The 27880-nt window shown below is 35.6% G+C and overlaps 5 protein-coding genes across 14 annotated transcripts; 2 read left to right on the plus strand and 3 right to left on the minus strand.

Annotated features, from left to right (window-relative positions):
* The first annotated feature begins 390 nt into the window (after positions 1–390).
* LOC120262323 lies at positions 391–6050 on the plus strand. Of its 6 annotated transcripts, none has more exons than XM_039270414.1 (5): positions 391–464; positions 1070–1146; positions 1293–1510; positions 2040–3084; positions 3467–6050. In XM_039270414.1, exons 3-5 carry the CDS (start codon positions 1419–1421, stop codon positions 5639–5641), a joined length of 3312 nt encoding a protein of 1103 aa, XP_039126348.1. In that variant the 5' UTR covers positions 391–464; positions 1070–1146; positions 1293–1418; the 3' UTR covers positions 5642–6050. The 6 variants fall into 6 exon arrangements, with proteins under 6 accessions (XP_039126348.1, XP_039126349.1, XP_039126347.1 ...); XM_039270415.1 differs by having other exon boundaries at positions 391–460; XM_039270413.1 differs by having other exon boundaries at positions 407–592; positions 1070–1212.
* LOC120262325 (chlorophyll a-b binding protein 8, chloroplastic) lies at positions 5932–7308 on the minus strand. The gene is made up of 3 exons (XM_039270418.1): positions 7092–7308; positions 6931–6992; positions 5932–6719 (listed from the first exon to the last, which is right to left on the minus strand). The coding sequence occupies exons 1-3, from the start codon at positions 7239–7241 to the stop codon at positions 6104–6106; spliced, it is 828 nt and encodes a 275-aa protein (XP_039126352.1). The 5' UTR covers positions 7242–7308; the 3' UTR covers positions 5932–6103.
* Positions 7309–8267: 959 nt separating this feature from the next.
* On the minus strand, positions 8268–12080 carry LOC120262488. Of its 4 annotated transcripts, none has more exons than XM_039270617.1 (7): positions 11513–12080; positions 10958–11056; positions 10761–10862; positions 10534–10653; positions 9853–9993; positions 9419–9775; positions 8268–8759 (listed from the first exon to the last, which is right to left on the minus strand). In XM_039270617.1, the coding sequence occupies exons 1-7, from the start codon at positions 11996–11998 to the stop codon at positions 8463–8465; spliced, it is 1602 nt and encodes a 533-aa protein (XP_039126551.1). In that variant the 5' UTR covers positions 11999–12080; the 3' UTR covers positions 8268–8462. The 4 variants fall into 4 exon arrangements, with proteins under 4 accessions (XP_039126551.1, XP_039126552.1, XP_039126550.1 ...); XM_039270618.1 differs by having other exon boundaries at positions 9419–9772; positions 10761–10865; XM_039270616.1 differs by having other exon boundaries at positions 10761–10865.
* Positions 12081–14102: 2022 nt separating this feature from the next.
* LOC120261675 (actin-related protein 8) lies at positions 14103–22289 on the plus strand. Its single transcript, XM_039269649.1, has 12 exons — positions 14103–14526; positions 16571–16656; positions 16960–17030; positions 17193–17260; positions 17878–17939; positions 19060–19157; positions 19847–19928; positions 20511–20653; positions 20898–21046; positions 21230–21363; positions 21474–21592; positions 22021–22289. The coding sequence occupies exons 1-12, from the start codon at positions 14189–14191 to the stop codon at positions 22108–22110; spliced, it is 1440 nt and encodes a 479-aa protein (XP_039125583.1). The 5' UTR covers positions 14103–14188; the 3' UTR covers positions 22111–22289.
* Positions 22290–23442: 1153 nt separating this feature from the next.
* On the minus strand, positions 23443–27851 carry LOC120261474 (probable apyrase 7). Of its 2 annotated transcripts, XM_039269385.1 has the most exons (4): positions 27666–27851; positions 24697–26827; positions 23948–24287; positions 23443–23737 (listed from the first exon to the last, which is right to left on the minus strand). In XM_039269385.1, exons 2-3 carry the CDS (start codon positions 26534–26536, stop codon positions 23980–23982), a joined length of 2148 nt encoding a protein of 715 aa, XP_039125319.1. In that variant the 5' UTR covers positions 26537–26827; positions 27666–27851; the 3' UTR covers positions 23443–23737; positions 23948–23979. The 2 variants fall into 2 exon arrangements, with proteins under 2 accessions (XP_039125319.1, XP_039125318.1); XM_039269384.1 differs by having other exon boundaries at positions 23443–24287.
* Positions 27852–27880: the final 29 nt, after the last annotated feature.

Here is a 27880-nt window from a genome sequence, read left to right on the forward strand (position 1 = left end):
TCTGGATTTTCGGACAATCATATAATCAATCGAGTTGAAATCATTGATTTGATCGCCAGTAAAATCAAATTAAAGTTTAGTGATTAAATCGATACAAATCAAGTTCAGTGATCAAAGCTGGAAAAATGTCAAAGCTTTAGAATCGCAGAAAAATTTACCCCATAAAAATAAGTATAAATGTATATAAACTTCAAATTTTACATTTTAATCCTTCTGTGAATATCAAGCTTTTACAAGGATATATGCATAAAAGTTTCCAAAATAAAAATAAAAATAATAATAATAAAATATTTGGGTAATAAAGTTGGCATTGGAAAAGACAGCTCCTTGAAAATCCCTTCATCATCTCTCTCTCTCTCTCTCTCTCTCTCTCTCTCTCTCACACACACACACACACACACACACACTGTGAAAATGGTACAAGCCTGCTTTGGTGGAGAAGATGCCTTTAGCTTTTCATGTGTGTGAGTGGGTGGTGCTTCCTTTTCCACACTAATTTACTGTTTTTCTTTATAAAGATGCAATTTTTCCATCAATTCCTACTGTGTTTCCCCTCATCCTCACCTTTCCTCTCCTCCATCTCCAACAAGAAGTAAGCTTTCTTGATTCATCATCTAGAGTGGCTTCTTATGTGTTTTTTTTTTTGTGATTTTATGGATTTTTCTCTCTTTTCTTTTGTTGTTTTTCCTTGTTCTTATCCTTTGGATCTTCAGCTATAAAAGAAAAGACTTTTTGTTTGATTTTTTTTTTTTTTTTGGGTTTGTTTATGGATTTTCAGTACCATTTGGGTGATTCTAGGCATGTATCTCCTCATATTTGCTCCATTTCCATCATCAAAATCAGATCTTGTTTGATTTCATGGCCCTTTGCAAGCCTCTGTTTCTTTTCTTTTCTCTACCACTATGGATCTTTGCTATTTTGATTGATTTCACTCTACTTTTGCTTGTCGTGCCATGGATCTGTGATGTGTTTTGCCTATCTGTTCCTCTTTTTTGTCCGTTGATTGCAACTGATCAGTGTTCCATTTGTGCATTTTTTTGTTGATGAAATTTGGTATTTCATGTGATAGGGTTTATGTGGATGCCATCCAACCTCTCTTTTCTTGTTCAATTGAGTGATGACTGCTGGTGTGGAGCACTTGTCTTGGTTAGTTCACCAATCCACCCACATAAAATAACAGCCCTGGCCCCTGGGAACTTCACTTCGCATCAAGTTGCCAATTTAAAACTCTGTTATATTTTTTTGTACATTCATTGTTTGTTTCTGATTTTCTTGTGTTGATGTTTTCAAAGGTGTGAGATTCAAGTGAAGAAGTGAAGAAAGAGAGAGCCTTGAAGCCCTTTGTTATGTATGTTCTTGGGAGTAGGGAATATCACATTCTGGAGAGTACCAGGAGATAAAGAGAAGGTCTGCTTGAGATGTTATCCAGTGCAAGCCTACCAGGCCCCTCATGTTCTCAGGCCTCAGGACTGAAAAGTGAGGAGATAGAGCCTCCCAATTTTTCTATCAGGTAAAAGAATTTCACTTTGGATGTTATTGATTAACACCTTGTCATGTTTTGTCAGTAAGATAAGATTTTTGCTTGGCTGGGATGTCATGTACTTTCTTCTGTTCTCTTTTTGTATTTTCTTTTTTGGTTTCTCTGATGAATCTTGACTTCTCTTGCAAATCTAACAAGTTTTGGGCTATTTTTATGATATGAGTTCATTGGCTTTGCAAAAGAGGTGTGCAGGGCCTTCCTCTTTTAGGATTATTCACTGGTTGTTGCTTGTGATCACTGTTTGGAGATGGGACTCGGAGTCTGTTCAATTTCTTGATTTATTTATTTTTGGTTTCAGTGTTTAGATCCTCTGTAGTGTGTCTGTGTGGTCTTGATCATTAATTTTCATATGAATTTTTGTGGTTGAATGAATGGCTGTTCTAGTTGAGAATATGACATGTGATATGCTGTTATTAGATGCTAATTTCCATTCTATAAATTTGCGATGAAAAGGTTGTTAATTGAGTGTGATTTGTTTTTGTTTTACTTTGAATTGCAGGGATTATGTTTTTACTTTGCGGAATGAAGACATCAAGAAAAACTGGCCTTTCTCTCCGAAGTTCTTGCAAGTATGCTTGAAGCATGAGATCAAAGATTTATTGCCACCATTTGAGTCTTGCTGTTCAGTAAGAGCCAAGTGTTGCAATAAGGATAATTTAGTCACAAGCTTGGAAGATGCTGATAATATCAATCAAACGAGGTGCTTATCATCGATAAACCAATTGGTTGTAGAGAATTTGCCAGAGAAGGAAACGGTGGCAGTTGAGAAAGTAGACATTCTTGATGGCAAACTCATTAATAATGAAGCTGAAATCCTCACTACGATAATCAGTCACGATCAAGTAGTTTGTAAGTCATATGAAACTAGTGAGAATAGGCTTGAAGAGACATCTGAAAGAGAGGTTGCCGTGTCTTCTCCGGTTGCGGTGGTGCCTAATATCAACCGTCAGCGAGCTGAAAAGAAGCGTAAATTGATTGTGAAGTTGAGTCCAATGCCTCAGAGTAGTCGTGCCGAAGACATAGGAACCACTTCTGCTTCTGTTTCTGATCTCATGGCTTCAAAGGTTTGCCCTGTTTGCAAGACATTTGCATCCAGTTCAAACACCACTTTGAATGCTCACATTGATCAATGTCTATCGGAGGAGTCCAATACTAAACTTGTTGTGACCAACTCATTGAAAGTTCAAGTGAAACCCAGGAAGAAAAAGTTGATGGTGGACATTTACAAAACTGCTCCACATTGCACGCTCGAAGACCTTGATAAGAGGAATGGTACAAACTGGGCTTCAGATTTGTCTTTGGTGGCTCCCTCGAGTAATGTTTCATGTGAATTCAAAAGACCAAAGCTGTCTCCAGGGTTTATAGACAAGGGAAATAATGAAGGAGCTGTATATGTTGATTCCAATGGAATAAAGATTCGGATCTTGTCAAAGATCGATGATGCACCATCAACAGTGTCGGGAAAGGGATTCAAGAAGCAGCACTTGAAAGCGAAATATTTAAATTATCTGAAGGTGAATGCACCAAAGAAGAAATTAAGCAAGGTATGTCATTCTTGTACTCCCATTACATAGAAATGTGATGATTTTTATGTGGAAGTTCAATCGCATTGTGCATTGGCTAAACTCATGCAAAACCTTTTAGTGCTAGTCAAAAACACAGCAGAAAAGTTACGAAGTTCTTTTTTTTTCTTTTTTTTGAAAAGAGAAAATTATAGGATTGATCATATATTTTTATCATTCCTCATGCTGAAAGATATAAACTTTGTTGACAATATGTTAATCTTTTTTTCATATATCCAATTTGTTGAATCTATTGATATGTTCTCCACGTACTTCGACTTTGTTGAATTTTAGCCAATTATTATTTTATGCAAAACTTCAGTTATTGTAGTGATAGCATGACATTTCATTTTGTTTTGATTAGCGTCAGTCATCATCGGAAGGAGATTGCCTTTTGAACACTAATCAAAAGATTCAAAAGGAAGAATCACTATCCGACTTGAATGCTCAAGATCAAGTCCAGAGCTTGGGGCCTGCAACATTAGGACAATGGGTGTGTTCCAAACGCTCAGATATGTCGAGAAAGCTACGGAATAAGAAATTCTCTAAAAGTTCGGTGAATCTGTTGCCCATTACTAAGAAATTATTGAGCAATCAAACAGATTCGATCAAGACTTCTGTCGGCAAAAAACAAATTCTTAAGCTCTCAAGATTATCAGAGGATTTGGCTCCATCTACTACAACCAAAATTGTTGGCAGTGTTGATGAAATAGTCCAAACAACTAATGAGGAGAACAAGTCTCCAAATCCACCTGTCTTTGATCCTTTATTATCATCATTTGAAGTATCGAAATCCTCATGTAAGGAGAGTTGCCATCCATCTCCTAAAGCTGGAAAAGATATATCTTTGAAGAAGAATGATTTATTACAGAGCCGATGCTTCATGGGGGCAGAAGGAGATAGTGGTTGTAAAAATCTGCTCATCTCTAAAAAGCTCCGTAAGCATAGATTGATTGGTAGTGGAAAATGGGGAAGTGAGTTTACTTCTTGTGATGATGGACTTGTTGGTTCTGTGAAAGCTAAGAAACTGAGTGACCATCATGAAGTCAACTTCTCAGATGATACTGTAATGCCTGGCACGTCAGATGCTGTTGATCAGGAATCTGACCTAGGGAAAGAATTCTTTGATATTTCTGAAGTGCAGAAACATTCATCAGGAAGATTTAATTCTGGCAAAAAACTTGATATGCAAATTGGTGATGTCGCTGCTGATGACATTTTAATTTCTGATAGTCAAATTCTTGATGCAAAGACCAAATTGGATGATCTGTTATCCAGGGAAGACCATTTGGAACTCATTTGTGGAAATGAAACTTTGGAAGAGTTACCAAGTCAAAGATCAGTTGATGCAGAAAAGATGCAAGGTGATGACATTGTGAACGACAGAATTATCGATCAAAGCACTCTGGTAGAAAGTGAAGCAACATTCTTTGCCAAGGACACCTCGGATTTGCAACTCGAAGAATGCCAAACTGGTTCTACCTGCATTGAAAAGTCTGTTACTTGTTTAAAAGAGTGTGCTGCCATTGGGCTTGAGATTTCTCAAGAAAAATCATCGATAACCTCCATAAAGAACCATATGCTGATGAACAGAGATCCATCCAGCTCTCCTGATTCTACTGCTTCAACCATGTCTCAACCATCTCGAGATTTTGAAATCAAAGACAAAGAAGTCGTAGATAATTCAGCTTCTAGCTTGAAAAATATTACAACTGAAGGACAAGAAGCCCAGAAAGCAAGTAAAGAGCTTAATGGAATATCACCAGTGAAGCCAATTGAAAGATTGAGGGACAGTCAACCTTGTTGTTGCTCACACAGGGAAAGTTTTTTTCGAGAGGCTCAGCTTGTTAGACAATGTGGAACACTGAAGACGCCTTCACTCTCAAAGGGAAACCAGATGGGTTCCAACTCGCACATTCAACAAGCAATCTGCTGTTCCATTCCTTGCCCTTGTTTGAGGACTAAAACCATATCAGCAATAACATCATCCGACTCTCTGATAAAATTCCAAAATCCAGTGCTGAGGTTGATGGGCAAGGATTTGGTTGTGAACCATGATGTATCATACAATTGCCTCGAGCATTCTTCTTCAAATTGTACTCCGGGCCGAGTTACTGTACCATGTTACTATCATCAGTTTGCAGATAGCTCTCCTTTTACTTCTCAGGTTTCATGGGCTGCTAATCAACCGGTGTATTTCCAATCTCATGACATGATGTTCGTGGGGGACCCTCCGGTGATCGGTTCGAAGTCCAGACACGGTCTGCAGAGCCATCAGAAAAGACCGACAAACCAACCGATGAATGAAAGGGGAATGAATCCGCCAGCAGCTGCTTTGTTTCCAAATATCATGCGGCACGGTTCACTATATTCTTCTCCATTAACATCGAACCATCCATTTTTATCAATTCCTCAGCCGATTCCACCTGCCAAGATGATGAGGCAACGAAGCATTCCTGACGGCTCGGCGCCTCTACTTCGAAATACTAAAATGTTTCCATCACCTTCATCGTCTAATCACCTGACACCATTTTATTAGAAGAGACATCAAACAATTCAATACCCCAGTGTGAGTGAAAAAAAATGTTCTATACAAAACTTGTTGTATTCATCGGTTGAATTTTTTGTATTTATACATGCTATATCACCCAATTATCTTCATCCCCAAACAATGTACATTTCTGAAATTCAAATAGAACTCTTCTCCATTCTGAATTTGAACTTGTTTTATGATATGTTTCTTTTTAAATTTCCATAATTTATTCTTAGTCTCTGAAAGATTGAACATAATTTTCTTCAGTTTCATGTCTTGCATGTTAACATCATGCATGCTCAAATGAGAATAATATTATAATTAAATGCAAAGATACAAAGACAAAGATTACATGAACATACACATACATTCAGATATTACAAACACTGATGATGATGATGATGAAGAAGTAGAAGAAGAGGAAGAAGAAGAAGAAGATTGATATCAGAAACCCTAATCCTAACCCTATTAATGGAACTTGAGACTGGTCAAGACATTGTTGTTGATTGGGTCAGCCAAATGGTCCAAGAGGTTCTGGTAAGGACCCACACCAGTGACAAGAGCTTGAATGAAATACCCCAAGATTGCAAGCATGGCAAGTCTTCCATTCTTCACCTCCTTCAGCTTCAACTCTTTCATAGACTTCTCATCTTTTCCAAGCCCTAGTGGATTAAACAAAGGTCCTCCAGGGTATGCAGGATCCCCAGAACCTCCCAAGTACTTCTCAAATCCCAAGAAGTACTGCTTCCCCATTGAACCTGGGTTATACCAGTCTTGAAATCTCCGGTGCTCGGCAAAGCCCATCAAAGCCATTTCAAAGACAAACAATGTATAATTGTCTGCCCAGTAATTATAGGTTCCGGCCGGGGGGATGACACCGGTCTTGAACCAAGGTAAAGCCGTCTCCGGCGGTATAAGACCAGCTTGGCCCAAGATTTCCGGTGCAATTGCACCGACGGCGCCAAGCATGGCATATCTGCCATTGATTACCTCGCCATAAGCTAACCATCTTGGCTCAATGAATCCTCCAGTGCCTTCTGGGTCTGATAAACCAAGAGGATCAAACCCATAATCACCAGGAAGACTGCAAGATTCATCATCATCATCATCATCATCATCATCATCATTATATATATATATATATACATATATGGATATAAGGTTAGGTTCTTCTTAATAAATCACTGTAAATATGATTCTTGTTTCTGCATGCATGCATGCATGATTTGCATTTTATCATGTTGAAAGTTAAATTGAAGAAGTGAAAGTTAATAATGATTTAATTAATTAATTACCTTCCATCCAAATAAGTGAGTGATTGCTTTGATGCAAACCATAGTTGTCTGTCTGCTCCTTGCTGAAAAATAAATAAATTCATAAAACATTATAAACATTTCTTCATCATCATCATCATTATCATCAATATATATATATATATGAATAATTGATTTATAACCTTGACAGGAGGAGTACTGGAAGAAGCTTTAACAAGAAAAGAGGATTTTCTAGAGGAGGAAAAGGATCTAGAAGGAGAGGAATGGAGAGGTCTTCCTCCAAGCAATTGCCTTCCTGCCTCCATTGATGAAAGAAGAGCTTGAGTAGCCATGGACTCTTTCTTGTTTGTTTGATGAAGGAGTGAATGAGAGAAATGAAGAGTAGTGAATGAAGAAGAACACAAGGAGAAGAGAGAGAGAAATATGGGACTTTGCTTAAGAGTGTGTGGGCCATGGGCAATCTATTGGAACTAGAAGCTGGCTTATGAGGAGATCTAGATGACCAATAAGTTTGTGACATGTGTCTAGTTTAGTAGATAAGGGAGTGAGTGTCCCTAAGAAAGAGAGAGAGGAGAAATCTCTCTTGTGGTTGTGAATGTTTTGAGGTGTCATTTGGTTTGTGAAGTAGATAATGATTTCATTCTCTCTCTTTGTTCTTGTGGCTCTTGTTCAAATGTCTGCCTGGCCATGTGTTTTGATGATATTTTTCAACTGTTGTATTTAGAGATGGTAATTTCAGGATCTATGCTCTTATAATTACCCAAACATACTAATTAAACTAATAATATGTTTTTGTTTTAGTGATGTAGGATTATTAACTAGTTAGTTTGTAATTAGAGGTATATTAAGTTGTGATGAGAAATGGAATCACATTTGTATGTGTCTATGGATGGTTGTTTTGAAATAATGAATGTAGGATTTTATCTCTAGTGCTACTTCAAAAATCTACTTTTGTCTCATTTTACTGTTTATTTAAGTAATTGATATTTGTATTTGATTGTTCCAAAATATATACTTACATATGTAGACCAATTAAGCAGAACTATGTTTTTATTTATCTTAGTCAAAGAATAATCATCCATAGAAACATACCAAAATAGTATTTTCCAAAATAATATTTTCAACAAGTGCAGCTGCCCAGGTGACAATAGTAGAGTAATTGGGCGAGTGCCTCTGAATATGAAATCACAACGAGACACCCAAATGAGCCACGCATTAGTAGCGATTAGTGCTAGAATATGTGCAGAATGCCTGTGATCAATGATCCAAAATAGTATTTTCCATCATACTTATATACACAGTTAAATACCTGGCATTCATTGGCAAAAAAAAAATAATAATAATCATATAATTAAGACTGAAGAGACAATATATTTAATCACATTTATAATAACCTTAGAATTTACAATCAACGTTCAACAACAGTTAACAACAACGGTACATTCAGATAAATCCTTGATTTTTAATCTCACAACAGTAAATACTTACTGCACTCAGACAGAAGATTATACTTCAAAGAGCTAAAGATGATGGTGGGAAGCAACACAAATTGTTCAAATTAAGGATCTTGCACAAAGGATTAGGCCACCAGAGTCTATTCTTTGCCTCTGCCTCAGACTCTCAAACAGAAGATCTTCGCTGCGTTGAAGGGATAAATATTCGTCCATGTCGAATGAAGACCCTTTCGAGGAACTTATTGAGAATCTGCTCATTGAGTGGCTTCCCACTTCCCCGGATTGGCAGCCTCTCATGTCTTTTGAAACAACAGAAGAGTTGCCATTGCATTCTGGGCTCCAACTTCCCCGACTGCTTGTGAAATGATTACTGTTGCCAAGTGCAGGGCTTTGTTCCTGAGATTTAGTCATATAGAAGTTGTTGAGTTCTGATTCAAAAACACAAGCAAAAGGTAGATTACTAGAACAAAAAACTACTTACACGTGATGATTTGGTGTCATAATAGTTAAATTCAGAATAAATGAATTGTTGCATGCTTTGTAAAAGGAATAGAGAAGATGAAGGAAGTGGGTAGAGGATTGGAAAACAAAACAACTGGTTTCAAGCAAAGGTTATATGAACAAGATGAATGAGATGGTTCGGCAAATGAAAGAGACCACGTTCATAAAACTTTCTTTTGTTTTCCTTATATAGTTGAATTTTTCACCTCTAATTCCTCCAATTCCTCCTTATCCAAACACCCAAATTTAAAGAATGGTTAGGTCATAGTAGAATTGTATTGGTTTGTTTCAGATGGGATTTAAATTCTTCCGCAACATTGCAATCTCTAGTTCTGGGTATATAACTCCTCCATTCTAAATTGAGAAGCTAGTGAAGACAACTCCATGCATCTAATGTTTTTGCATACCACTGACCGATTGTATCTTATATTAAGATTTAAAACAAGTTACATCTTAATGACAGTGTCCAGCAGCAAAATAAATCAACAGAATTGCTTGAAAAATAGATGCTGTTAATATACTTAAACAAGTTAAAAACTGAAAGTGATAGTTACCTGTGATTCAGGAAATAAGTTCTTTCCCGAGGAAGTTGGGACAACAACCTTACTTTTAAATGATGGTGGGCTCTTACTAGATGCTTCCCACTGCAACCAAGGAAGCACAACACCATCCGTCACAACAGGCAAAGAAGAAGCAGCTGTTGGCATACCTGCATGTATTTCCCCTGTGCCCTGCTGCATTCTTGAGTCACTTAATTTCCCACCGGCACCTAGACCTGAACTCGTATCACTTCTCTCGCCATCAAAGGATGAAATATCAGTATCCTCAACATTTGAGAGAAAATCCTCAAAGTATTTTTCTGCTTCTTCAGTCAGACATTGAGACATTCGAGTCCTCCGATCCTTGCTCTTCTGAAACAAAAAGTAAAAACATAAAATGAAGAGATATAGGACTGTTTGGCAAGAACCAATAACAGGAAGGAGCTTACTCTTCTAGGCTGTGATGGTTTCTCCATATCAGCAGTTTGTTTTGGTGAAGGAAGCAACTCACGAACAATCTTAGTTAGCTCATGACCACGTTCCTCCTCAGCAGCTAATTCAGCCAACAACTCTTGCTTGCGCTTCTCTGACTGAAACAATTAAAAGGTAGCAAGTTATTCACTTATTTGTTGTGGCATACAATAGGAAAAGTTGCTCTGAATTAAATTAAGTAGTGTGGCATACAATTAAGAGCAGACATCCTTGGATCTAGATATTACTAAATTCAGAAATCACATGCCAAATGCTAAGATATAATGTTGGCATACCTGCAGAATTCCATATAATGTAAACCAACAGACTTGAAGGGTAATATTGACCAGAGAGAATTCAATCAGTATTAACTATAGGTGGCATAGAAGATAATAACAATGCAATGGTCTTCCAATTTTCAGCAGAGAGAAGATAATTCCTCACTAAGAACAGTTTGCACCAGATTACTTTTCATGTAGTCATCTCCTTGTAAATACTCTGAAAGATTCTAATGCCAGGAATGGTAACAGACACTCCTCATTCCCTAGTTTTCCCCACAAACAGACTTTAACAAACTATAACTTAGTGTTAAAATCAGCACAGGAGGTTACAGATACACTGGGCTTAAACTCCCATAATAAATGTGCAAATACAAATACCTGCTCCATTTCAGTAGTGAATTTCCTCCTGATCTGAGCAATAGCATGGACAGTACTCGAGGTCTTTGATTGCATATCCTCATCAATGGCCAAAGCAGTTGTCCCATTTCTTACATTGACCTGCATATATTAGCTCAATCATCATGATTAATGAATAAAAACATCAGAGCAACACATTAAGTTCTCGGATGTGGAAGTAATAATACAAAGAAGCAACGGCCTAACACCTTATCAAGTTTAGTCCTTATCTCTTCAACAGCATTTCTCAATTCTTTGCGCATGGCATTGTAGAAATCAGTCCCTTCACCATTTCCCGTGGGAGGTTCTGTCTGCCAAGTGTGATTGGTGTTTTCAAATATAAACTTAGAAACCACACAGGATGTGTAATAAAATAAAAGCCCACTTAAGGATAATATAAACCAACCATTTTCTGGGAATAACTGGCTTGTATTATCTTCTCAGTCTTATTATTATTATTACAAGCATCCCGTGCTTCATCATCAGTTAGTGTTGAAGAATAGCTCTGTCAAAAAGGCAAATTCTAAAGTATGTCAAAATCCGATGCATTACATTCACTACACCTGAAGAAAAAAACCTACTTGCCACCATTCTAGCCAAAAAGATTCAACAATGTAAATCAAAACTCTGAAAAATGCAATTATCCTTGACTTTTCACTGGAATGGATTAGAAAATCGATCAAAATAACTACTAAATATCCTACTTATTTTTTAAAAACAATACACCGATGACAAAATTGAGATGGAATTCACAAAGCTAATCCATCCAACCACGACAAAAAGAAATAAAATATGAATAAACGCTCAAGCACACAGAATAACATGTCTATCATCCAAGAGAAAAAAATGCAGGCATTTTATCCAAATAATGAAAGATAAAACGACAGGAAGAATAGCAGCTAGCACGACACCCAAAACAACAACTTTGTTCTGATTCTACAGAAGAGGATGAAAGCACTACCTCTGAATCACTGCACCGATGCCGAGCCACAGAGAGAGACCTCTGGCGCCTTCTCGGCGCACTATTTTCCAGAAAGCCCTCCTCTTTCTTACCATTTGCAAAGGCCTTCCCATCCACACCCCTCCTCGACACTGACCTCCCCCGCTGCCGGTTGATCTCCCCATTCTCCATCCTAGGACTAATTTCAGACATCCGGCGACTACTCCTGCGGTCCGGCGGCGTGATCTCGTCCTCAAACTTCGATCTGAAGTACTCGTCGGCGAGATCGTCGAGGCTGATCTCCGGGAACCCAGACCCCCGCGCCTTGTTCACGAACTTGCCCCTTGGAGTTGGGATCTCGCTCGGCTCCGGCGGTGACGGAGGGAACCGAGATGGGCCACGGCTAAGGCTTCGAGAGCGGCGGCGGGCAGCCGAGGACGCCGTGTCCTGGCCGGCACGGCCAATGGAGGAGCGCTTGGTGGTAGAGCGGAAGGCTGCCGTCGCCATTGATGATCACTTGAGTGAATTCCAGTGCAAACTTCGAATTTTTTTTAGGGATTTATTTTTGGTACTTTGAATTCGGGCTCGAAGATTTCGAACTTTCTCCCTCTTTTAAACGTTTTATTGCGTAATTTGTTGGAGTTTTTACGTATATACCCTTTTATAAACATTTAATTATATGACTTCATTGAGTCTATATTTGCTTTTACACCCTCATAAAACTCTTATATTTATATATATATAATCAACAATCACTGTATATATTTACAAAGGCTAGTTTGATGGGACTCTATAAATAAAAAGTCTTTGAATGTCCGTATATAAACAGTTGGATTCAAATTCAATAATTGTAAATTATGTAGCCCAATGATATGACACCAAAGTATAAGAGGGAGGTATGGATTCAAATCCCTCCCCTGATGTTTACCATACTGTTTATATACTGTTCATCCGGGGTTTTTATACTATTTTCACACTGTATATATATTGTACATCCGGGTTTCAGTACTGTTTAGTACTGTTTATATTCATATAAAAATGACGTTTGTCATCTATTATTCAAAAAAAAAAAAAAAAATTATTCATTAGTGTAAATCGTGTTTTTAAGTTAATTATCATCCCTTTTCACTCATATTTGTGTTTATTTTTTTTCTTTTATTTTTTCTTTCTCTTTGGATGTTCTACACTTCTACCTGCAAAAATGTATATTAATAAAATTACAATTTTATCCATTAAATTGATGGATGAATGAGGGTGATAATGGAGGGGGTAGACTAGGTTTTTCTGCTTATGTTTAAAATTCTATTTTATTAATTTAATCATTAAAAAAATTAGTTTTAAAATGGCTTGTTTTTTGTTTTTCATTTCTTAATTTAATGAATGAATATACTTATTTAAACTTTTAAAATAATCAACTGTTGCACTTCTTCCATTCAACTTTAAACTATTTACAAAATTTGGTGTTTGTTGGGAAAAAATTTGCGGTTTATCTATATTTTTATTAAAAAAAAAAACTATTTACAAAATCAAAATTTTACAAATTTATATAATTTTAATAACCCAACCAACTGATTTCAATGCACACCTACCCCATGACACATTAGACTTGTGATCTAAAAAATAATGTATCACTATCAAAAAAGGACATAAAAACTTAATAATTAATTATATGGAGAAGTTTAAATTTAAAAAGGTTGCTCACATTGTGTTGAATAAACATTTTCTTTTGAGAACCATGGAGGATTTTAAACTTATAAAGTAAAATATAATAATATTACAAATATTTAATGTTATGCTTTAAATTATATATGTTTCAGAATTAATTGAATTAAAATTAAAAAAAAACTATATTTTTATTTCATTAATAAATTGAATAGATTGTACCGTTTATATATAAATTTTGTAACCAAATTAAATCAACTGATTTCAATACATTAGGGACATGCACGAGGTTTATATTTCAATATATCTATATTTTTATCTTACATAAGTTGAAATTTGAACCTTGTACACTATGAATGTTAGCTAAACAAATAATACATCACTTTCATGAAAATAAAAAAATAATAAAAATGCTTACATACCCTTGTAAGCATGTCAATTTTTCTCTACCACTCATGCCAAATGGTTGGTGAAAAATTAAGAGTTTGAATTTCTATCAATAGTTTATTGGGCTGGTTTTATTTTTATTTTAAATAAAACCATTTAAAAAAAAAAATGAGTACACAGCAGTGGAGTCACAAATAACAATAATAAAAAACACAAAAATCTATTAAATATAATTGAACAAGTCAAATACTTAAACAGAAGAGAGAGAGCGAAGAGATAGTTTTATCTCTTCATTTATTTTTTATTTAAAAAAAAAACCAATTTGTTGTGATTTAAAGAAATTTGTTTATTTTAATATTAATCAAATATTTTTTATCAACTCATCTTATTAATAATTACTCCATTAATAATTTTATTAGCATAAAATGATAGGGATTCCAAAAAATTGAGGGTTGTTTTAGTAAATTTCCACATATAATAAAATTTTATAAAAAACCCCTTAGAAATCATAATAATCAATTAACATGGAACCGCAGTGACGAAGCTGGAGCTCCCGCGCTCTTATCACCATCGGTTCCAATTGCGCCAAGTGTCCGCCAAACTTCTCGAAACCCTCGAAACCCCAATCCAATCCGTGGATCTCGATCCATGGCGGCGCTTCTCAAGAAGGTCTTCGGTGCCGTCCTCACCCGCTCCTCCTCCTCCTCTACCTTGAGTTCTCCTCGCACGGCTTCGGATTCCGATGATGCTGCAATCGATGACGGCGCTTCCATGGGTGCCTTTGATCGGATCCCGACCGATGTTATTATGCAGATTCTTAGGCTTCTCGGGCCGAAAGAGGCAGCGAGGGCTTGCGTTGTTTGCAGGGCGTGGAGGTTCTTGGCTGCTGATAACCGGCTCTGGATCTTTTTCCTTCAGAGTGGGAGGGAGCCATATGATACTGTTGTATTCTCTGAGACTCACTTGAGATCCGGCTTCCCTTTGAAGTGAGTTCTTGTTTTATCCTTTTGTTTTCCTTTTCTTTGACGGAATGCTGACAAAGTTTCAATCTTGGCTTTTTTGGTGTTATCTATCTGAATACAGCTCTGTGCATTGTCACATGGTTAATTATGATGCTAAATTTGTTTTCTCTAGTTGAATTTTGGTTATCTTTGTAGTTAGGTTACTAGTGTTTAGATAATTGATCAGTTTTTGGTATTTGTTACATGAAATATGTTGGATTTAGATGTAGAATACTAAGAATTTGATTGTGTTTGTGGCACATTTTACATCTAGAACATGCTGGATAATGTTCAATCATATTGGTTGAGATGATCATGGCAGGTAGTTGAATTATTTGCACTAAAAATTATGAATCCTTGTTTCTATGTACAATTATTTGCATATTCCAAATAATAATTTGTTAACATGATCATTGTAAGCATAGCTGAATTATTTGTACTGAAGATGCTGGATTCATAATTAAATATATTTATAGAAGTACCATAATCATTTACTTATTGGAATAAGCAGCTCTATGTGGTTCCATGTTCCAAATTGACAATTTTGTAAAATAACAATGAATTTGTCATGAATAACTATTTCATGAATCTTGGCTATTATAACCATAAATTTTATTTTATTTTTTCATCATTTTAGGGGTTGTTTGGTTACCTGCAACTAGTTGTAACTGGTTTTACATGTAAAAGACTGTTTAGTTTGCTGTGAAATCAGTTTTACATGTAAAAAGTTTTATAGTTTTGTGTACTTTTGCAGTATTTCAACTTACAACAATTTTTGTTGTAAGTTGAAATGTGGCAAAACATTTGAGTTAAAATCACCATTCTTCACTCTCCACGTTATGCATTAAAAAGAAATGAAAAGTTACAGTAGTTAACATTATTAAACTTATATTTATTTATGTTTTTATTAAATTTAATCTTTTATTTAAAATATATCAAATTGTATATAATTTTAATTATGTAAATATTTTTTAAGTATAAAATTAAAGAATATTATATATTTTTAATTTAATAAAATTATCTTTAAATTAATTAATTAATTATTTTTCTTACATTAATGTTAATAGTAGATAGGGAGAGTTAAATTAATTATTTTGAGTTAGTGCTTAATTATTTAAGCTTCTGATGATTATTTGGCTTAGTTATTTAAGTTTCTTCTTATTATTTTTTAAATGTAATAAATACTTTATTAAATTAATTAATTAATTAAAAAATTAAATTAAACTAAATTAATTATTTTAGTTTAAATTATTTTTTTAAATGTATTAAATAATTAATAATAATATTGGATAATGGGATGATTTCATCCCCTCCAGTTACATACTGACCATATTTTCTAACTTATATCAAATTAAACAAATAAAAAGTAATGCAATATTTCCAGTTACAACAAACCAAACAGCAATGATATAAATTGAATTGCAGTATTTTCACTTACACTATAATTTCATTTACAGACAACCAAACAACCCCTAGTGATTGTAGTGATTTAAGGTTGTCTACATCATTTCACTGGTATTTCATTTGTGGAAGATTTCTCAACATTGTTGACTAGTTTTAGCATAATTTGCTAGAAGACATAAATGAAGCGAATGAAATCATGTGGTAAATTTAATTTGACATACAGATCTAATTGAGTGGTTTTTGGAGAAAAAGGATAAAGACTTTCGGGTTGTAATCGCATGTAATGTAGTCGACACTTTTGTCCGATGCTTTTTTTTTTTTCCTTTTGGTTTCTATTGTTTTTCATTTTATAAATGTAAATTTTTATTATTCCATCACCATTGCAATAGCTGAGCAGTAAGACACTTAGACTCTCATGTGGGAGGTCAAAGGTTTGCCCCTCCCAATGCATGGTTGAGATATAGTAATAAAAAAAATGTGTGGTGGTGAATTGTCCACATTATAAAAAAAAATTCCATTATTCCATTTTTCCTTGTTTGTTGTGTCAAATCATTCTGTAAGTTTTATCAAGATCTTCTTTCATGCACAAAAGTTTATACTTGTTTGAAGGCTTTCAAATATGCAGGATGTATTTTGATCACACCCCACAATTATCATTCATGCAAATTTATGTGCAGCGGGAGAAAGTTCCTGGTTCCATAATTATTGATGGTAAGAGCTAACAACCAACTCATTTAGCCTGAGGTTTTGCCTGTTATTATTAATTGAATTGCAATCACTTTTGGAGTCATTATTTTCTTCATTTGTTATAAAAATCTTTTTAACTTGGGAAAAAATACAGTTTTTTTCTTTTGAACTATTAATCGATATTTGATACTGATAGATCAATTTCTCTTGTCAGTGGATTTCCATGGCATTCTAGAGTCAATATGTTAATTCTAATATCATACCTTGTTTAGACTTTAGGCAGTATTTGATCATTTTTCACTTGTATCACTTCATGTTTGTATGAAGGTGGATCAGGTTATTGTAAATATGGTTGGAGCAAATACGCATCTCCGTCTGGCCGTTGTGCGACATTTTTGGTGAGTGATTATTTTTGACATTACATTGTTTGCATTTAAAATTATTTCTCATGAAGGCAATTCTTATTTCAAGATGCTAATGTCTTTCCTTTGGATAATTAGCATCCAATCCTCTGTCTCTATCCTCTCTATTTTGTTGCATTAATCCTTCTTTTTCTTCAGGAGTTTGGTAGCATTGAATCTCCCATGTACCCTAGACTTCGACATTTTTTCTCAACAATTTGTAGCAGGTTTTTCACTTAACCTTTTGCCTCTTAAGTCTTAATTCTTCAGATTGCTACTTTCTTTCTATCCTTCACTGTTAATGTCATTTACCAAACTACATCACACGTATGGACTTAGCCTTATATCAACTTTTCTTTCCTTGAATGTCAATTGGGTTGGACTAGTGAAAACATTTGGCAGGCACCATCTTGTGGTGCAAGGTTCATAGGCGATTGAGATAATCCACAAGTACATCAATGCTAAAAAATATGCAGTGCAATTAAAATAGATGGAAAATGATTTTTTGCATAGATACAAAATATGATGGGATTATAGAAGGGGAGATCTTGGTTATTAGTAAGTGTTGGAGTCATCCCACTTTTTGCTTAGTGTTTGGTGTGGTTTTTTATTGTGGTAAAAAAAATTTGATTCAGTTGATATGCATCTGCTGTATAAAGGTTTATAACTGGTATCTTTAATTCATTTAGCCTTCATTTCACAAAAACATATACGTAATAATATTCTGCCACCATTAAACTTGTGTGTATAACTCAGTCTGGGCTGCCGAACTTATTGTGACAGAACTTCATTCTTTGCTAAGTCAGCTTATTACACTTTTGTATCTGACAGTGTCTTTTGGCAGGATGCAGGTGAAGCCAGCATCTCAACCGATTATTGTGTCCATCCCTATCTGTCATTCTGATGGTTAGTAGCTATTTTTTTTTTTTCCTGAATGTTTGCCTATTTTGTGCTCTGGTTTTTGAAGAAGACTTTCACAAAGATATATGTATGATCAATGTTTCATTATCAAGTCTTTTTAAGTTGACTGCTAAGTTTATAAAGGAAACATTTGCTTTAATTTGGCTTCTTAATTTGATTTTCTGTAAACTTGTCTGGGATTTTTGGGAAATGCGACAATAAGTTGTTAAAATTTGAAATGATAGAGTTTTCTATTGTTCCCTATAGCATTTATCCAATTAATATTTTTGGGTGCAAGTAGGTTGTTTGATTTCTAAAGAAGATGCAAGTAGGAGCCTTCACAATCTGGTGACCTGATGCAACCACAATCTAGTCAGGATCTTTCAATCTCTTATTTACTGGAACATTTTTTGAGCTTTCAGCAGCGTTGTGATGATCAAGGATTAGTTTCCTTGAGCGTACAAGCTTTATGAAATAAGAATTCTTTTCATGAAAAAAAAAATTAAGATTGTTAGTTGGATTATGCGAAACCAAGCTTTTTCAGAAGTTGGAATGGTTATTTCTGGGGATTATTTTAAAGACCGAAGAAATAAGAAATTATTTTCGGGAACTTCAGTCTTGACTGAGACTGTATTTAACCCATGGCTTTTCTGTTTTTTGTGCCCAACTCTAGAAGAATGTCATAGTGTTTTATAAGAATTTGTGAACATCAAAAAAGATCTATTTGGGATGGGATTTATTGTTTCTACATTTAAATCCCTGAAACTTCCAGAGTTTGTATACCTCCTCTACCCTTCTTGCAGGTGCATTTTATGTTTCAGATATGCTGTTGTAGTATAGTGAATTGAGAAATCTTTGCAATTATGGTAATTGATTGTTTAGAAATTATTGCTTATGAGTATGTGGGGTTCTAATCTTCGTCATAAGAAACTAAACTACTTTTCATCTTTGTTGCTATCTGGAGCCCATTGATATGCCAAATGTTCCATTATTTTCATGTCATATTAATTGGGTTTGTCTGTAACTTTTAGGCAAGTGTTAAGTTATTCTTTTTTATGGTGGCTTACAAAATAAACAACTAACCATGGGAATGATGGATTGATTAATTTTAGTTATATTTTTCTAGATACTGAATCAGCCAGGGCATCTCGAAGGCAATTGAGGGAGACAATCTGCTCAGTACTGTTTGATATGAATGCTCCTGCTGTTTGTGCAATTGATCAAGTATGTAGCTTCTCTTGCAACTCAGTTTCTGTTCAATTCTAAATTTGACTCCATTTGAGTATGTTAGGGTGGGAATAACTTGGGATAACCTGGTTTATAAGCTCTCTTCTAAATAGATAATTTGGAATAGGAATAACTCTTTCTACAAAATTTAATTAATTAAATGCCTATAATCATTAATTGATGTTTAAAAGCTTATTGACTATTAATAAATATCTGTCAGTAATGGGAATAATATAATTTAATTAATTGTCTTTATCTTTATTGGTGTTAACTAAATTTTGATAAAAATATTTAACCAAACAAAATTTAAATTTCCAACCCCCATAAAGAATGCAATCAGGGGCAGTCTCTTTGTAGTCATTTTCTTTTATGCCTAATTAATTCGGCATGTTATTAGCTGTCCATCTTTTAAATTTTCCTTTTCTGCTGTATTTCTGATGAAATACAACAGAGCGTGGTTGTGGTTTGGGGATATTTATATAAATGAAATTGTTTCCATTCATAGTTTCGGCATAACAAGTCCAATAAAGAAGTAAAATTTCCAGATATATTTTCCCTTATCTATTTTCAACTAAGCTATGAAAATGGATATGACTTTGTTTTCTATGTGCTGCTTCTGTACTCCTTATAGAAGAGAATTTCAAAAAAATATGAACCTCATCAGATTTACTCATTACAAAATCCAGGCTGTTTTGGCTCTGTATGCTGCGAGGCGCACTTCTGGGATTGTTGTAAATATCGGTTTCCATGTTACCTCTGTTGTACCAAGTATGTCTTCTTAGTTTATGTTCTCATTGCAACATGTAAAATACTTGTTTTAGCTTAGTGCTGCCTATGAGTGAAATTTTTATTCTGACTCAGAGTGCTTAACATCTTAAGGCATGAGCATGTGAATAAAGAAATTTAGGTAGACTTTTCAAGACTGTTTCCTGCTTTTTACACTCATTCAAACATTCAATTTCATTTTATTAAGCTGCTGCGATATAGGTGTGTTCTAGCTATTTTTGTGTTAGTGCATGTCAGCCTTTTGCTTTACATAATTACTATTGTCAATATTCTTGTTGTTGCTACTATCACTATAACTGTCATCATCGTCCTCGTCATCATTGTTATTATTATTATTATCATTATCATCATTATCATTTTGTGATGTTACCAAGACATCTATCTATTTATGGAGAAATTGTCAAATTATTGTCACCTAAGATGATACATTTGGAGGTGACTCTTTACTTTTTAAAGTAGGCTCTGAATACATAGCAGCTTCTGGTGCTACAACTTAATATTATTTTGAGGCAGCTTACATCATTTAGTAAACTGAACTAAAAGTTTAGAAATTTATGTTAGCAGTTCTTCGAGGTAAGGTGATGCATGATGTGGGTGTTGAAATTGTGGGGCAAGGAGCTCGGAAAGTTACAGGGTTTCTCAAGGAGCTCATGCAGCAAAGAAATATAAATTTTGAGTCGCTGTACACTGTTCGAACAATTAAGGAGGTATGATATTCATGTCTTTGCTATAAACTGCATGCAAATATGCTCTGTTGCCTTAATGCTTATAAATTTATGGACAGAATGGTCAGGTGAATGGTACCATTCACCAAATATATTCCATTGGTGCAAGCATCTAGACTAATAAATTACTTACTAATTAAGGAAGAAAATAATGCTATTTGAATGCCTAGAGCCATACTATTCACTTGCTTCCATGTGTTGATTTATTTGTTCAATGGTGGCTCAGAAACTATGCTATGTAGCCGCTGATTATGATGCAGAACTTCGTAAACAAGCCCAAGCATCATGTGAAGTTGCTGGTGAAGGATGCTTCACTCTCTCAAATGAGCGTTTTAAAGCTCCTGAAATTCTTTTCCAACCTCAACTTGGAGGAATGTAAGTGCTTCTTGTAGCTGTATCTGCTTCTTTTATTATATATATATATATATATATATATATTTGTTAATTTTTGTCATGAGACAGCAGAGGTGAACTGGCAAAAAAACATTTTTTTTAAGTTGATCTCATCAGGAGTAAGGCTATTCACTGAAATGTTTTTTTTGTGAGTTGTGGTTGCAGGCGTGCAATGGGCTTACATCAAGCTGTTGCTCTTTGTATGGATCATTGTGCTGAAGCAGAAGTTGGAAGTGATGATGGATGGTTTAAAACAATTGTTCTAGCAGGTGGAACATCATGCTTACCCGGATTGCCAGGTAGGATGGTGGTTTTTGGCTAATGTGCCATTTATTCATGCTACTGGCATGTTCTCTTATTTGTCTTTGCGTGGAACCTTAGTTGGCATGCTGTTCAATTTCTTTATCAGAGAGGTTAGAAAAGGAGCTCCACAAGATCTTTCCACCACCCATGTCAGATGGGATCAAAGTCATTCCACCTACATATGGAGTTGATTCTGCTTGGTTTGGAGCAAAGATAGTCAGTAATGTAAGCATCTAGCATCTCTTAATTATCGATATTATTGCAAATGAAATATCAACTTATGATAATTCTTATATATTTCTTACTAGCTTGATTTTTTATTTTAAATATGTATTAACTGGCAATGCAATCCTAGACTGTCTATCCTTTGATGAGCAGTGTAGTATTAGAATGATTTTGAGTGTACTCTATATAACAAATCAAATACATAGTGAACTCATTCTTATGATCACCTGAAAAAAATCAAGATTGAATCGCATTGTCACCAATGCGAAGTTTGACTGTCCATTTTTATCAGTCTGGACACATTGTGGACATGTCAGGATCAGATGCCTGCATGTGTCTATAATGTATCCTGATGTTTTTAAAATTTGGAAATCACATTCCTAATCCACTCCTTCATCTGTCTGAATAAGCTCATACTGTATGGACAGGTCAGCACCTTCTTGGAGGCATGGTGCATAACCAAGAAGCAGTTCCGTCAGAAGTTCCGGCGTACTGCACCATTAATCAATTCATGGTGACATATCTCCGACTTCCCCGGTATTCATTCTCATCCTGCCTACAGTTTTCCAGATAGCCAGAGGTGTGAAATGCAATGCCGGAGATTGTCCATCAAGCAGCAGTCCATATCTTTCCATTTTTTTTTTTTCTTATATATATATATACATTGTTGAAAAGGCTCTGAATAAATTCCAAATTATTTATCCTGTCATGCTGTATAAATCCCAAAGCATCAATCATAGCTGCAATTTATGGCAGTTAATTCAGGCTTTGAGCCCGTGGTGACATCAAGCCAAGTTTTGATGCATCTGATGCAGGCTCACTGTAAAAGTATTTACAATAAAAGCATATTTGGTTACTTGTAAGTGAAATTAATATGTAATTTAAGTTATAGTGTAAGTGAAAATATTATATTTTAACTCACATCATTGTTGTTTGGTTTGTGTAAGTGCAAATGTTATATATATTTTTTTATAATGCAAGTTAAAAATTATAATCATCCTGTAAGTATTATCACTATTATTTTTTATTATTACTAATTATTTAATATTTTACATAAAAATTAATTTTATAAATTAATTAATTAAAAAATACATTACTAAATTTTAAAATATTTAATATTTTCTTAACGTGATATTTTTACCATTTGTTACATTAACCATGCCATGCTCTGTAGTTTTCTCCAGTTGTTACATTATTGATAAAATAGGCATTAATTGATTACGAGGGAAAGTATCAGGTACTCTCTGGGGATTCTTCAATTAGTCCTAAAAATCCTTTTCTTTCTTTTTCTTTTTTTTTTGGTTGAACCCTCAATTAGTCCTTGAAAAACTTTATATAATTAAGTTTTTAACTTTTAAATAGTTATACTTGAGTTCAGCTATATTGTTGAAATTACCGATTTACTCCTATCCGTTGCATCGTAACGGCACTGGAGAAGGAGAAGTTTAAAAAAGGAAGGGTATGATGGTGGACTTGGAAGCTAATATTTTGAATAGTGTGCATAAAAGACAATAGAAATTGGTCCGAAGGGTTGAATAATGTATGTTTAGACTAGTAACTATTAATTTGATATTAATTTAATTTAATTTAATTTAATAAACATTTTTTAAATTAAATCGAAGTGTTGCAAATAACACAAATTCAGTTTCACATAATATACTTTTATTAATGTATTTATTTAATCGATTGACCAGAGCATAGTCTACTTCCAACAACTATATATATATTATGGCTGTAAATAGCCAGCATGGTTCAGCATAAAAAAACAATTTTTCAGTGCTATTCCAGGACAAATTGTACAAAATAAATCCTCGGTTGCATCAAGATAAAATTATTATTATTATCTTGATCAAAACCAATGTGTTTCAAAACAGAGAAAAACAGAGGCGCAGACATTGTGTCAAGTAGGCGAATCAGAGCTACTTTGTTCAATGTTACAATAAAGGAATTTAAAGCTAACCAAAAAAGGGCTCCATTTTGTTTGTAAAACAAACAATTTAAAAAACCTAAAAACAAAAGCACCTGGAGACACAAACCATGAATTGATGATCTAAAATGATGCTGGAGTGTACACCTTCCAGTTCCAGACTCTCTGGTCTCAAATTCACATGCCTGCTTAAGAGAAGAACTTCGAATCCTTACAACCTAAGAGTATTAAAAAAAAAAAAAAAAAATTACTTCTCAAATTGTTCTTCAACTAGTCCGTTTGAATGGATAATTAATTGACAAGGCTAGCACTGCAAGAGAGATTTGCTTTTGGCAAGGTACAATATAAAAGGCCTTCTCTTTCTTGAAAAGACGCCGCATGCTTTTATTCTATTATTTACATGTCTGGTCAAAAACAAGAGCTCATACCGGACTCGTCATCTGCTTGTTCATCTTGTGCATTATGTCTTCGGATTGTGTGATTCTGCTGCCAATGAAGCAACAAGGTCCTCCCTGGATTGGGATCTTCGGCTTTGAAGTGTCGACTGCCCTCTGTGAGGTGCCGCCCAGAAAGATCCAATCCCATTGCCAAACTGCATCTGGCCTAAGCTGCTAGAAGAAAAACTGTGTGAAACACCAACACCTTCTGGGTGCGAGGATGAGTCGACAAGCTGAATGCTGCTGGCTCCAAACCCATGTCCCATGCTGAATGGATGTCGCTCGGAACCAGCAACTGTAGGACTCAGTGGCATCTTGACCCTTCCATCACCTGCAAAAGGACATTACAACAGAAGTTACACACTGCTTTTAGATGGTAACACAAGAAATTATTGTCAACTCATAAGGTAGAGGAAACACAAAGTGCAGAATTTATGCTATAATAAGGAAATGGTTTGTAGGAGAAAACACCACACTATAAAATACACAGTACATCAGATACTTCTCCTAAATCTCTTTTAATTTGCTTATGTGTTGCTGGATCTCAATTTAACATCAATTAAGTGAAAGCACATCCAATCAAGAAAAGAAAAGCTGAGATCAACTAGCAGATATTGACTAAAGAAATCACCAACAAGCACCATGGTGTAAAATACTGCAGAGAACGTAGAGCATATATGTATTGATAATTATGGAGCAACTAAATAGCTAACATGAGCAACTTCCATGGAAATACATACCTGAGTTCATAGGACTCCACCTTTGGAATCTAAAAGGTGTTGGAATATTAATTTTTGAGGTAGCAGCACTATTATGCTTGAAAAGAGGAAGGTATGGTCTGCGGACAAATCTTGGCCACCAGTTGATAACACATGACAATGCACAGCAGAGAAGTAAAAGTGAAATCAAGAGCATAACAAGGAGAAGAGTTGGATTAATCTCTGTGTGCAATATTCTAAGGCCACGGAGCTGAATTCTGCCTGATAATGATTGTCCAGCCTGCAATAAGGCAGCCCCCAGTGTCCAAGTAATGCTACCAGAGCCGATAACAACTTGATTATCTGCAATGTGTAATCCATCTTTCAGAAGTGAGACAATGTACGGAGCTCTAAAACAATACTGCTCTATGAAAGGCTGTGGGGCAACACTATTCTTTGCAGCCTCCCATGACATTTCACAAAATTTCTGACCCAAACGTAACACATCATTCAGGGTGGCCTCAGAACTTAAGTTAAAGAATTTGAAGACTACAAAGAAACCAGACATGGCATAAAACATTCCACGAGGCCTTGGTAAACTATTACTAAGAGCACAAGGTTTGGCTGCACAATCAATCCCAGGATTTAAATTTGACCATTCAGAAAGATTGACTGCAATCTTCGCAAGTGCACTGCATTCTTCCCATTGAGGAGCACCAATAAGTTCAATACTCATTCCAGGTCGATCTTTTCCAGCACCTTGCCCTCCAATCAAAGGGCTTCCTTCTTGGCTTAATGCAGCACATTGGGAACAGCTATACTGCTCTCTGTAACCATTCTGCAAACAAGGATGGCTAAGCTCTATCTTGTCATTATTCAACCCAGATGAACTAGTTCCTAGGAGTCTTCTGAGGAGATGCACTACAGATTTTTCAAATGCATCATTTAATCCATAACCGGATAAAGAGTAGGCACTAAGATGATGACTCATTGTCCCAATGCTCAGATTTATACCACTCTCATGGCTGATGGGTTTGTCAGTCTCAAAGGTCACCTGCAATGATGATCCGCCCAAATCAAGGGCACCATAAGTTCCCTTAGTTGGTGAGTAACCCAACATACCAGTGTGATAATTAAGAGCAATCCATCCATAGTATGCTTCTTCCATGCCACTTATAATTTTAACCCAATCTCTCTGACACCAAAATGACGATTTCTTCAGAATGGACCATGCCTTACGCAGAAGCCAGTCCGAATCAGAACCAGGAAGCTTGCGAACTCCAGCTGTGGCGTATAAAAAGATAGGGGTACTTCTGTGTGCATGCTTCGGTATTTGTTTTTCTGCCCAGTCGAGGAGAGGTCTTATTGCACCCCTTAATCCAGTTTCATTGTGTATAAGCTTATGAAAACCAGGTTTAGTTTCCATGCGTTGGTAAGCAGGACCACTCTGTGAAGTGGATTTCCCTTGATTGCCTTCAGGTATTGATCTTAAGACGATAGGTAAATTTCCATGAGGGTTATTTCTATCAACAGACCATTCATAGACATAAACTCGGGTACCAGTGCTGCCACAATCAAGTATCACATGGTATCTGGATGAACCATTTGACAAAGTACTATAGTATCTTAAACCTGCGTAAACCAACGATAGTAACACCAGAATGCCTAGAAGAAAAATAATGCCTCGTGTCCATTTCTTCCGAATTAGTGGGCTAGTTGGCAAGGACTTCTCCTTTGAAAAGCTTGATGCAGCACCTTCTCTTTGAAGAATACGTAAAGGCTTTGCATGGATGTAACTCCTATCTCTTTCAAGGTCAAATTCATTTCCCGTGCTAACTGTAGAGTATGTTGAGAGATCTTGGAGAGATGAGGAAAGCCGCATATTGCTTTCTTCCAGGCTGTCTGAAGTTGAAACTGGAAATGAAGGGATGGGAATTCACATGCACTTAGAGGTAACGGTGGTAATTGTAGGAAGGATTTGTCAGCTAGAACGAAAGCTAGGTCACTGCATTGAATTGCATCTGGCTCCAGCTTAACTTGAACCAAACCAAGAAAGTTTATGTGCTAAAAGAGAAGAGTAAAAGCATGAGAACATTCTGACACATTTTCTGTGACTACCATGTCAAAGCACTGACAATGATGGCAACCAACAAGCTCAATTAAGATGCCGCACCTGCATAACAAACTGGCAGTTGTAAGCTGAAGTAGACAACACACCCTTAACTACCACTGAGTCATGTGAGCAAGAAAAGAGACAAATCCCAAAGCCACAATTAGGGTATTGATCAATAATTTGCTCCGCTCAATAGCTTGTGCAAGAGTACTTCCCAGCCATGTGGCATAACAGCCTTCAGGTCCATGTAAATGTATGCACTAAATGATGAAACAAATGTGGTATATGTTCATTATAATGTAAACCTTGTTAAGCCATCAAAAAAATAATAATTACAAAGAGGTAAAAATGCAGGAACAAAAATTATTTTGAATATAAACATGAATATGATGAAAATCCTATACCCTTTTACAATTAGAAATGCACAGAATTAACCAGTATACTAGACATAGATGCCACTTAATCAACCTAATAGCAAGAGAAGAACATAGCAAACAACCCCTATATTTCTTGTTTCTCTACAATAAGGAACCCACTTGCCTGGCAAACACACTATACCAATCAAAACAAGCAATGCACATCTTCCAAAACTCTAATTAAAAGAGACAACTATTCTGATCTAAATTCAGAGACTTGGTTACAGTACATTCTTCTAACAATCCAAATTCCATCCCTTCCCCCATGATGCCAACCACCATCCCCAAATCCTGCAAAAGCACCACTACACTGCCATTCAATCCAAACATCCTCAATCCCGGTATGCAATTACCAACAAATCAAGCAAAAACGGCAGAACAACAAACACAGCATCACCATTAAAGTTCAAAACAACATTCAGCGAACAAGAACAAGTTCGAAACTAGTACACGCGATCACAAAAAGGATTTAAGAAACAAACCTAGAAAACCCCAACTTCTGTGCGGCAGCTTCAGAGATCAAACCGAAGGATTGATAGATCTGGGATAGGAGGCGCTCACCGGATCTGGTGGGGTTCCGGCAGAGCTCCGGCGAGGATCGGAGACGAAGAGGAATCGTAGCGAAAAAAATCTCAGTTTTATTGGTTTTGATTTTCTCTAATGTTCGCTGTTTGCTCTCTAAAGAAAAGTTCTAACT

This window comes from Dioscorea cayenensis, chromosome 5 (assembly GCF_009730915.1).
Source record: "Dioscorea cayenensis subsp. rotundata cultivar TDr96_F1 chromosome 5, TDr96_F1_v2_PseudoChromosome.rev07_lg8_w22 25.fasta, whole genome shotgun sequence".
Taxonomy (NCBI): domain Eukaryota; kingdom Viridiplantae; phylum Streptophyta; class Magnoliopsida; order Dioscoreales; family Dioscoreaceae; genus Dioscorea; species Dioscorea cayenensis.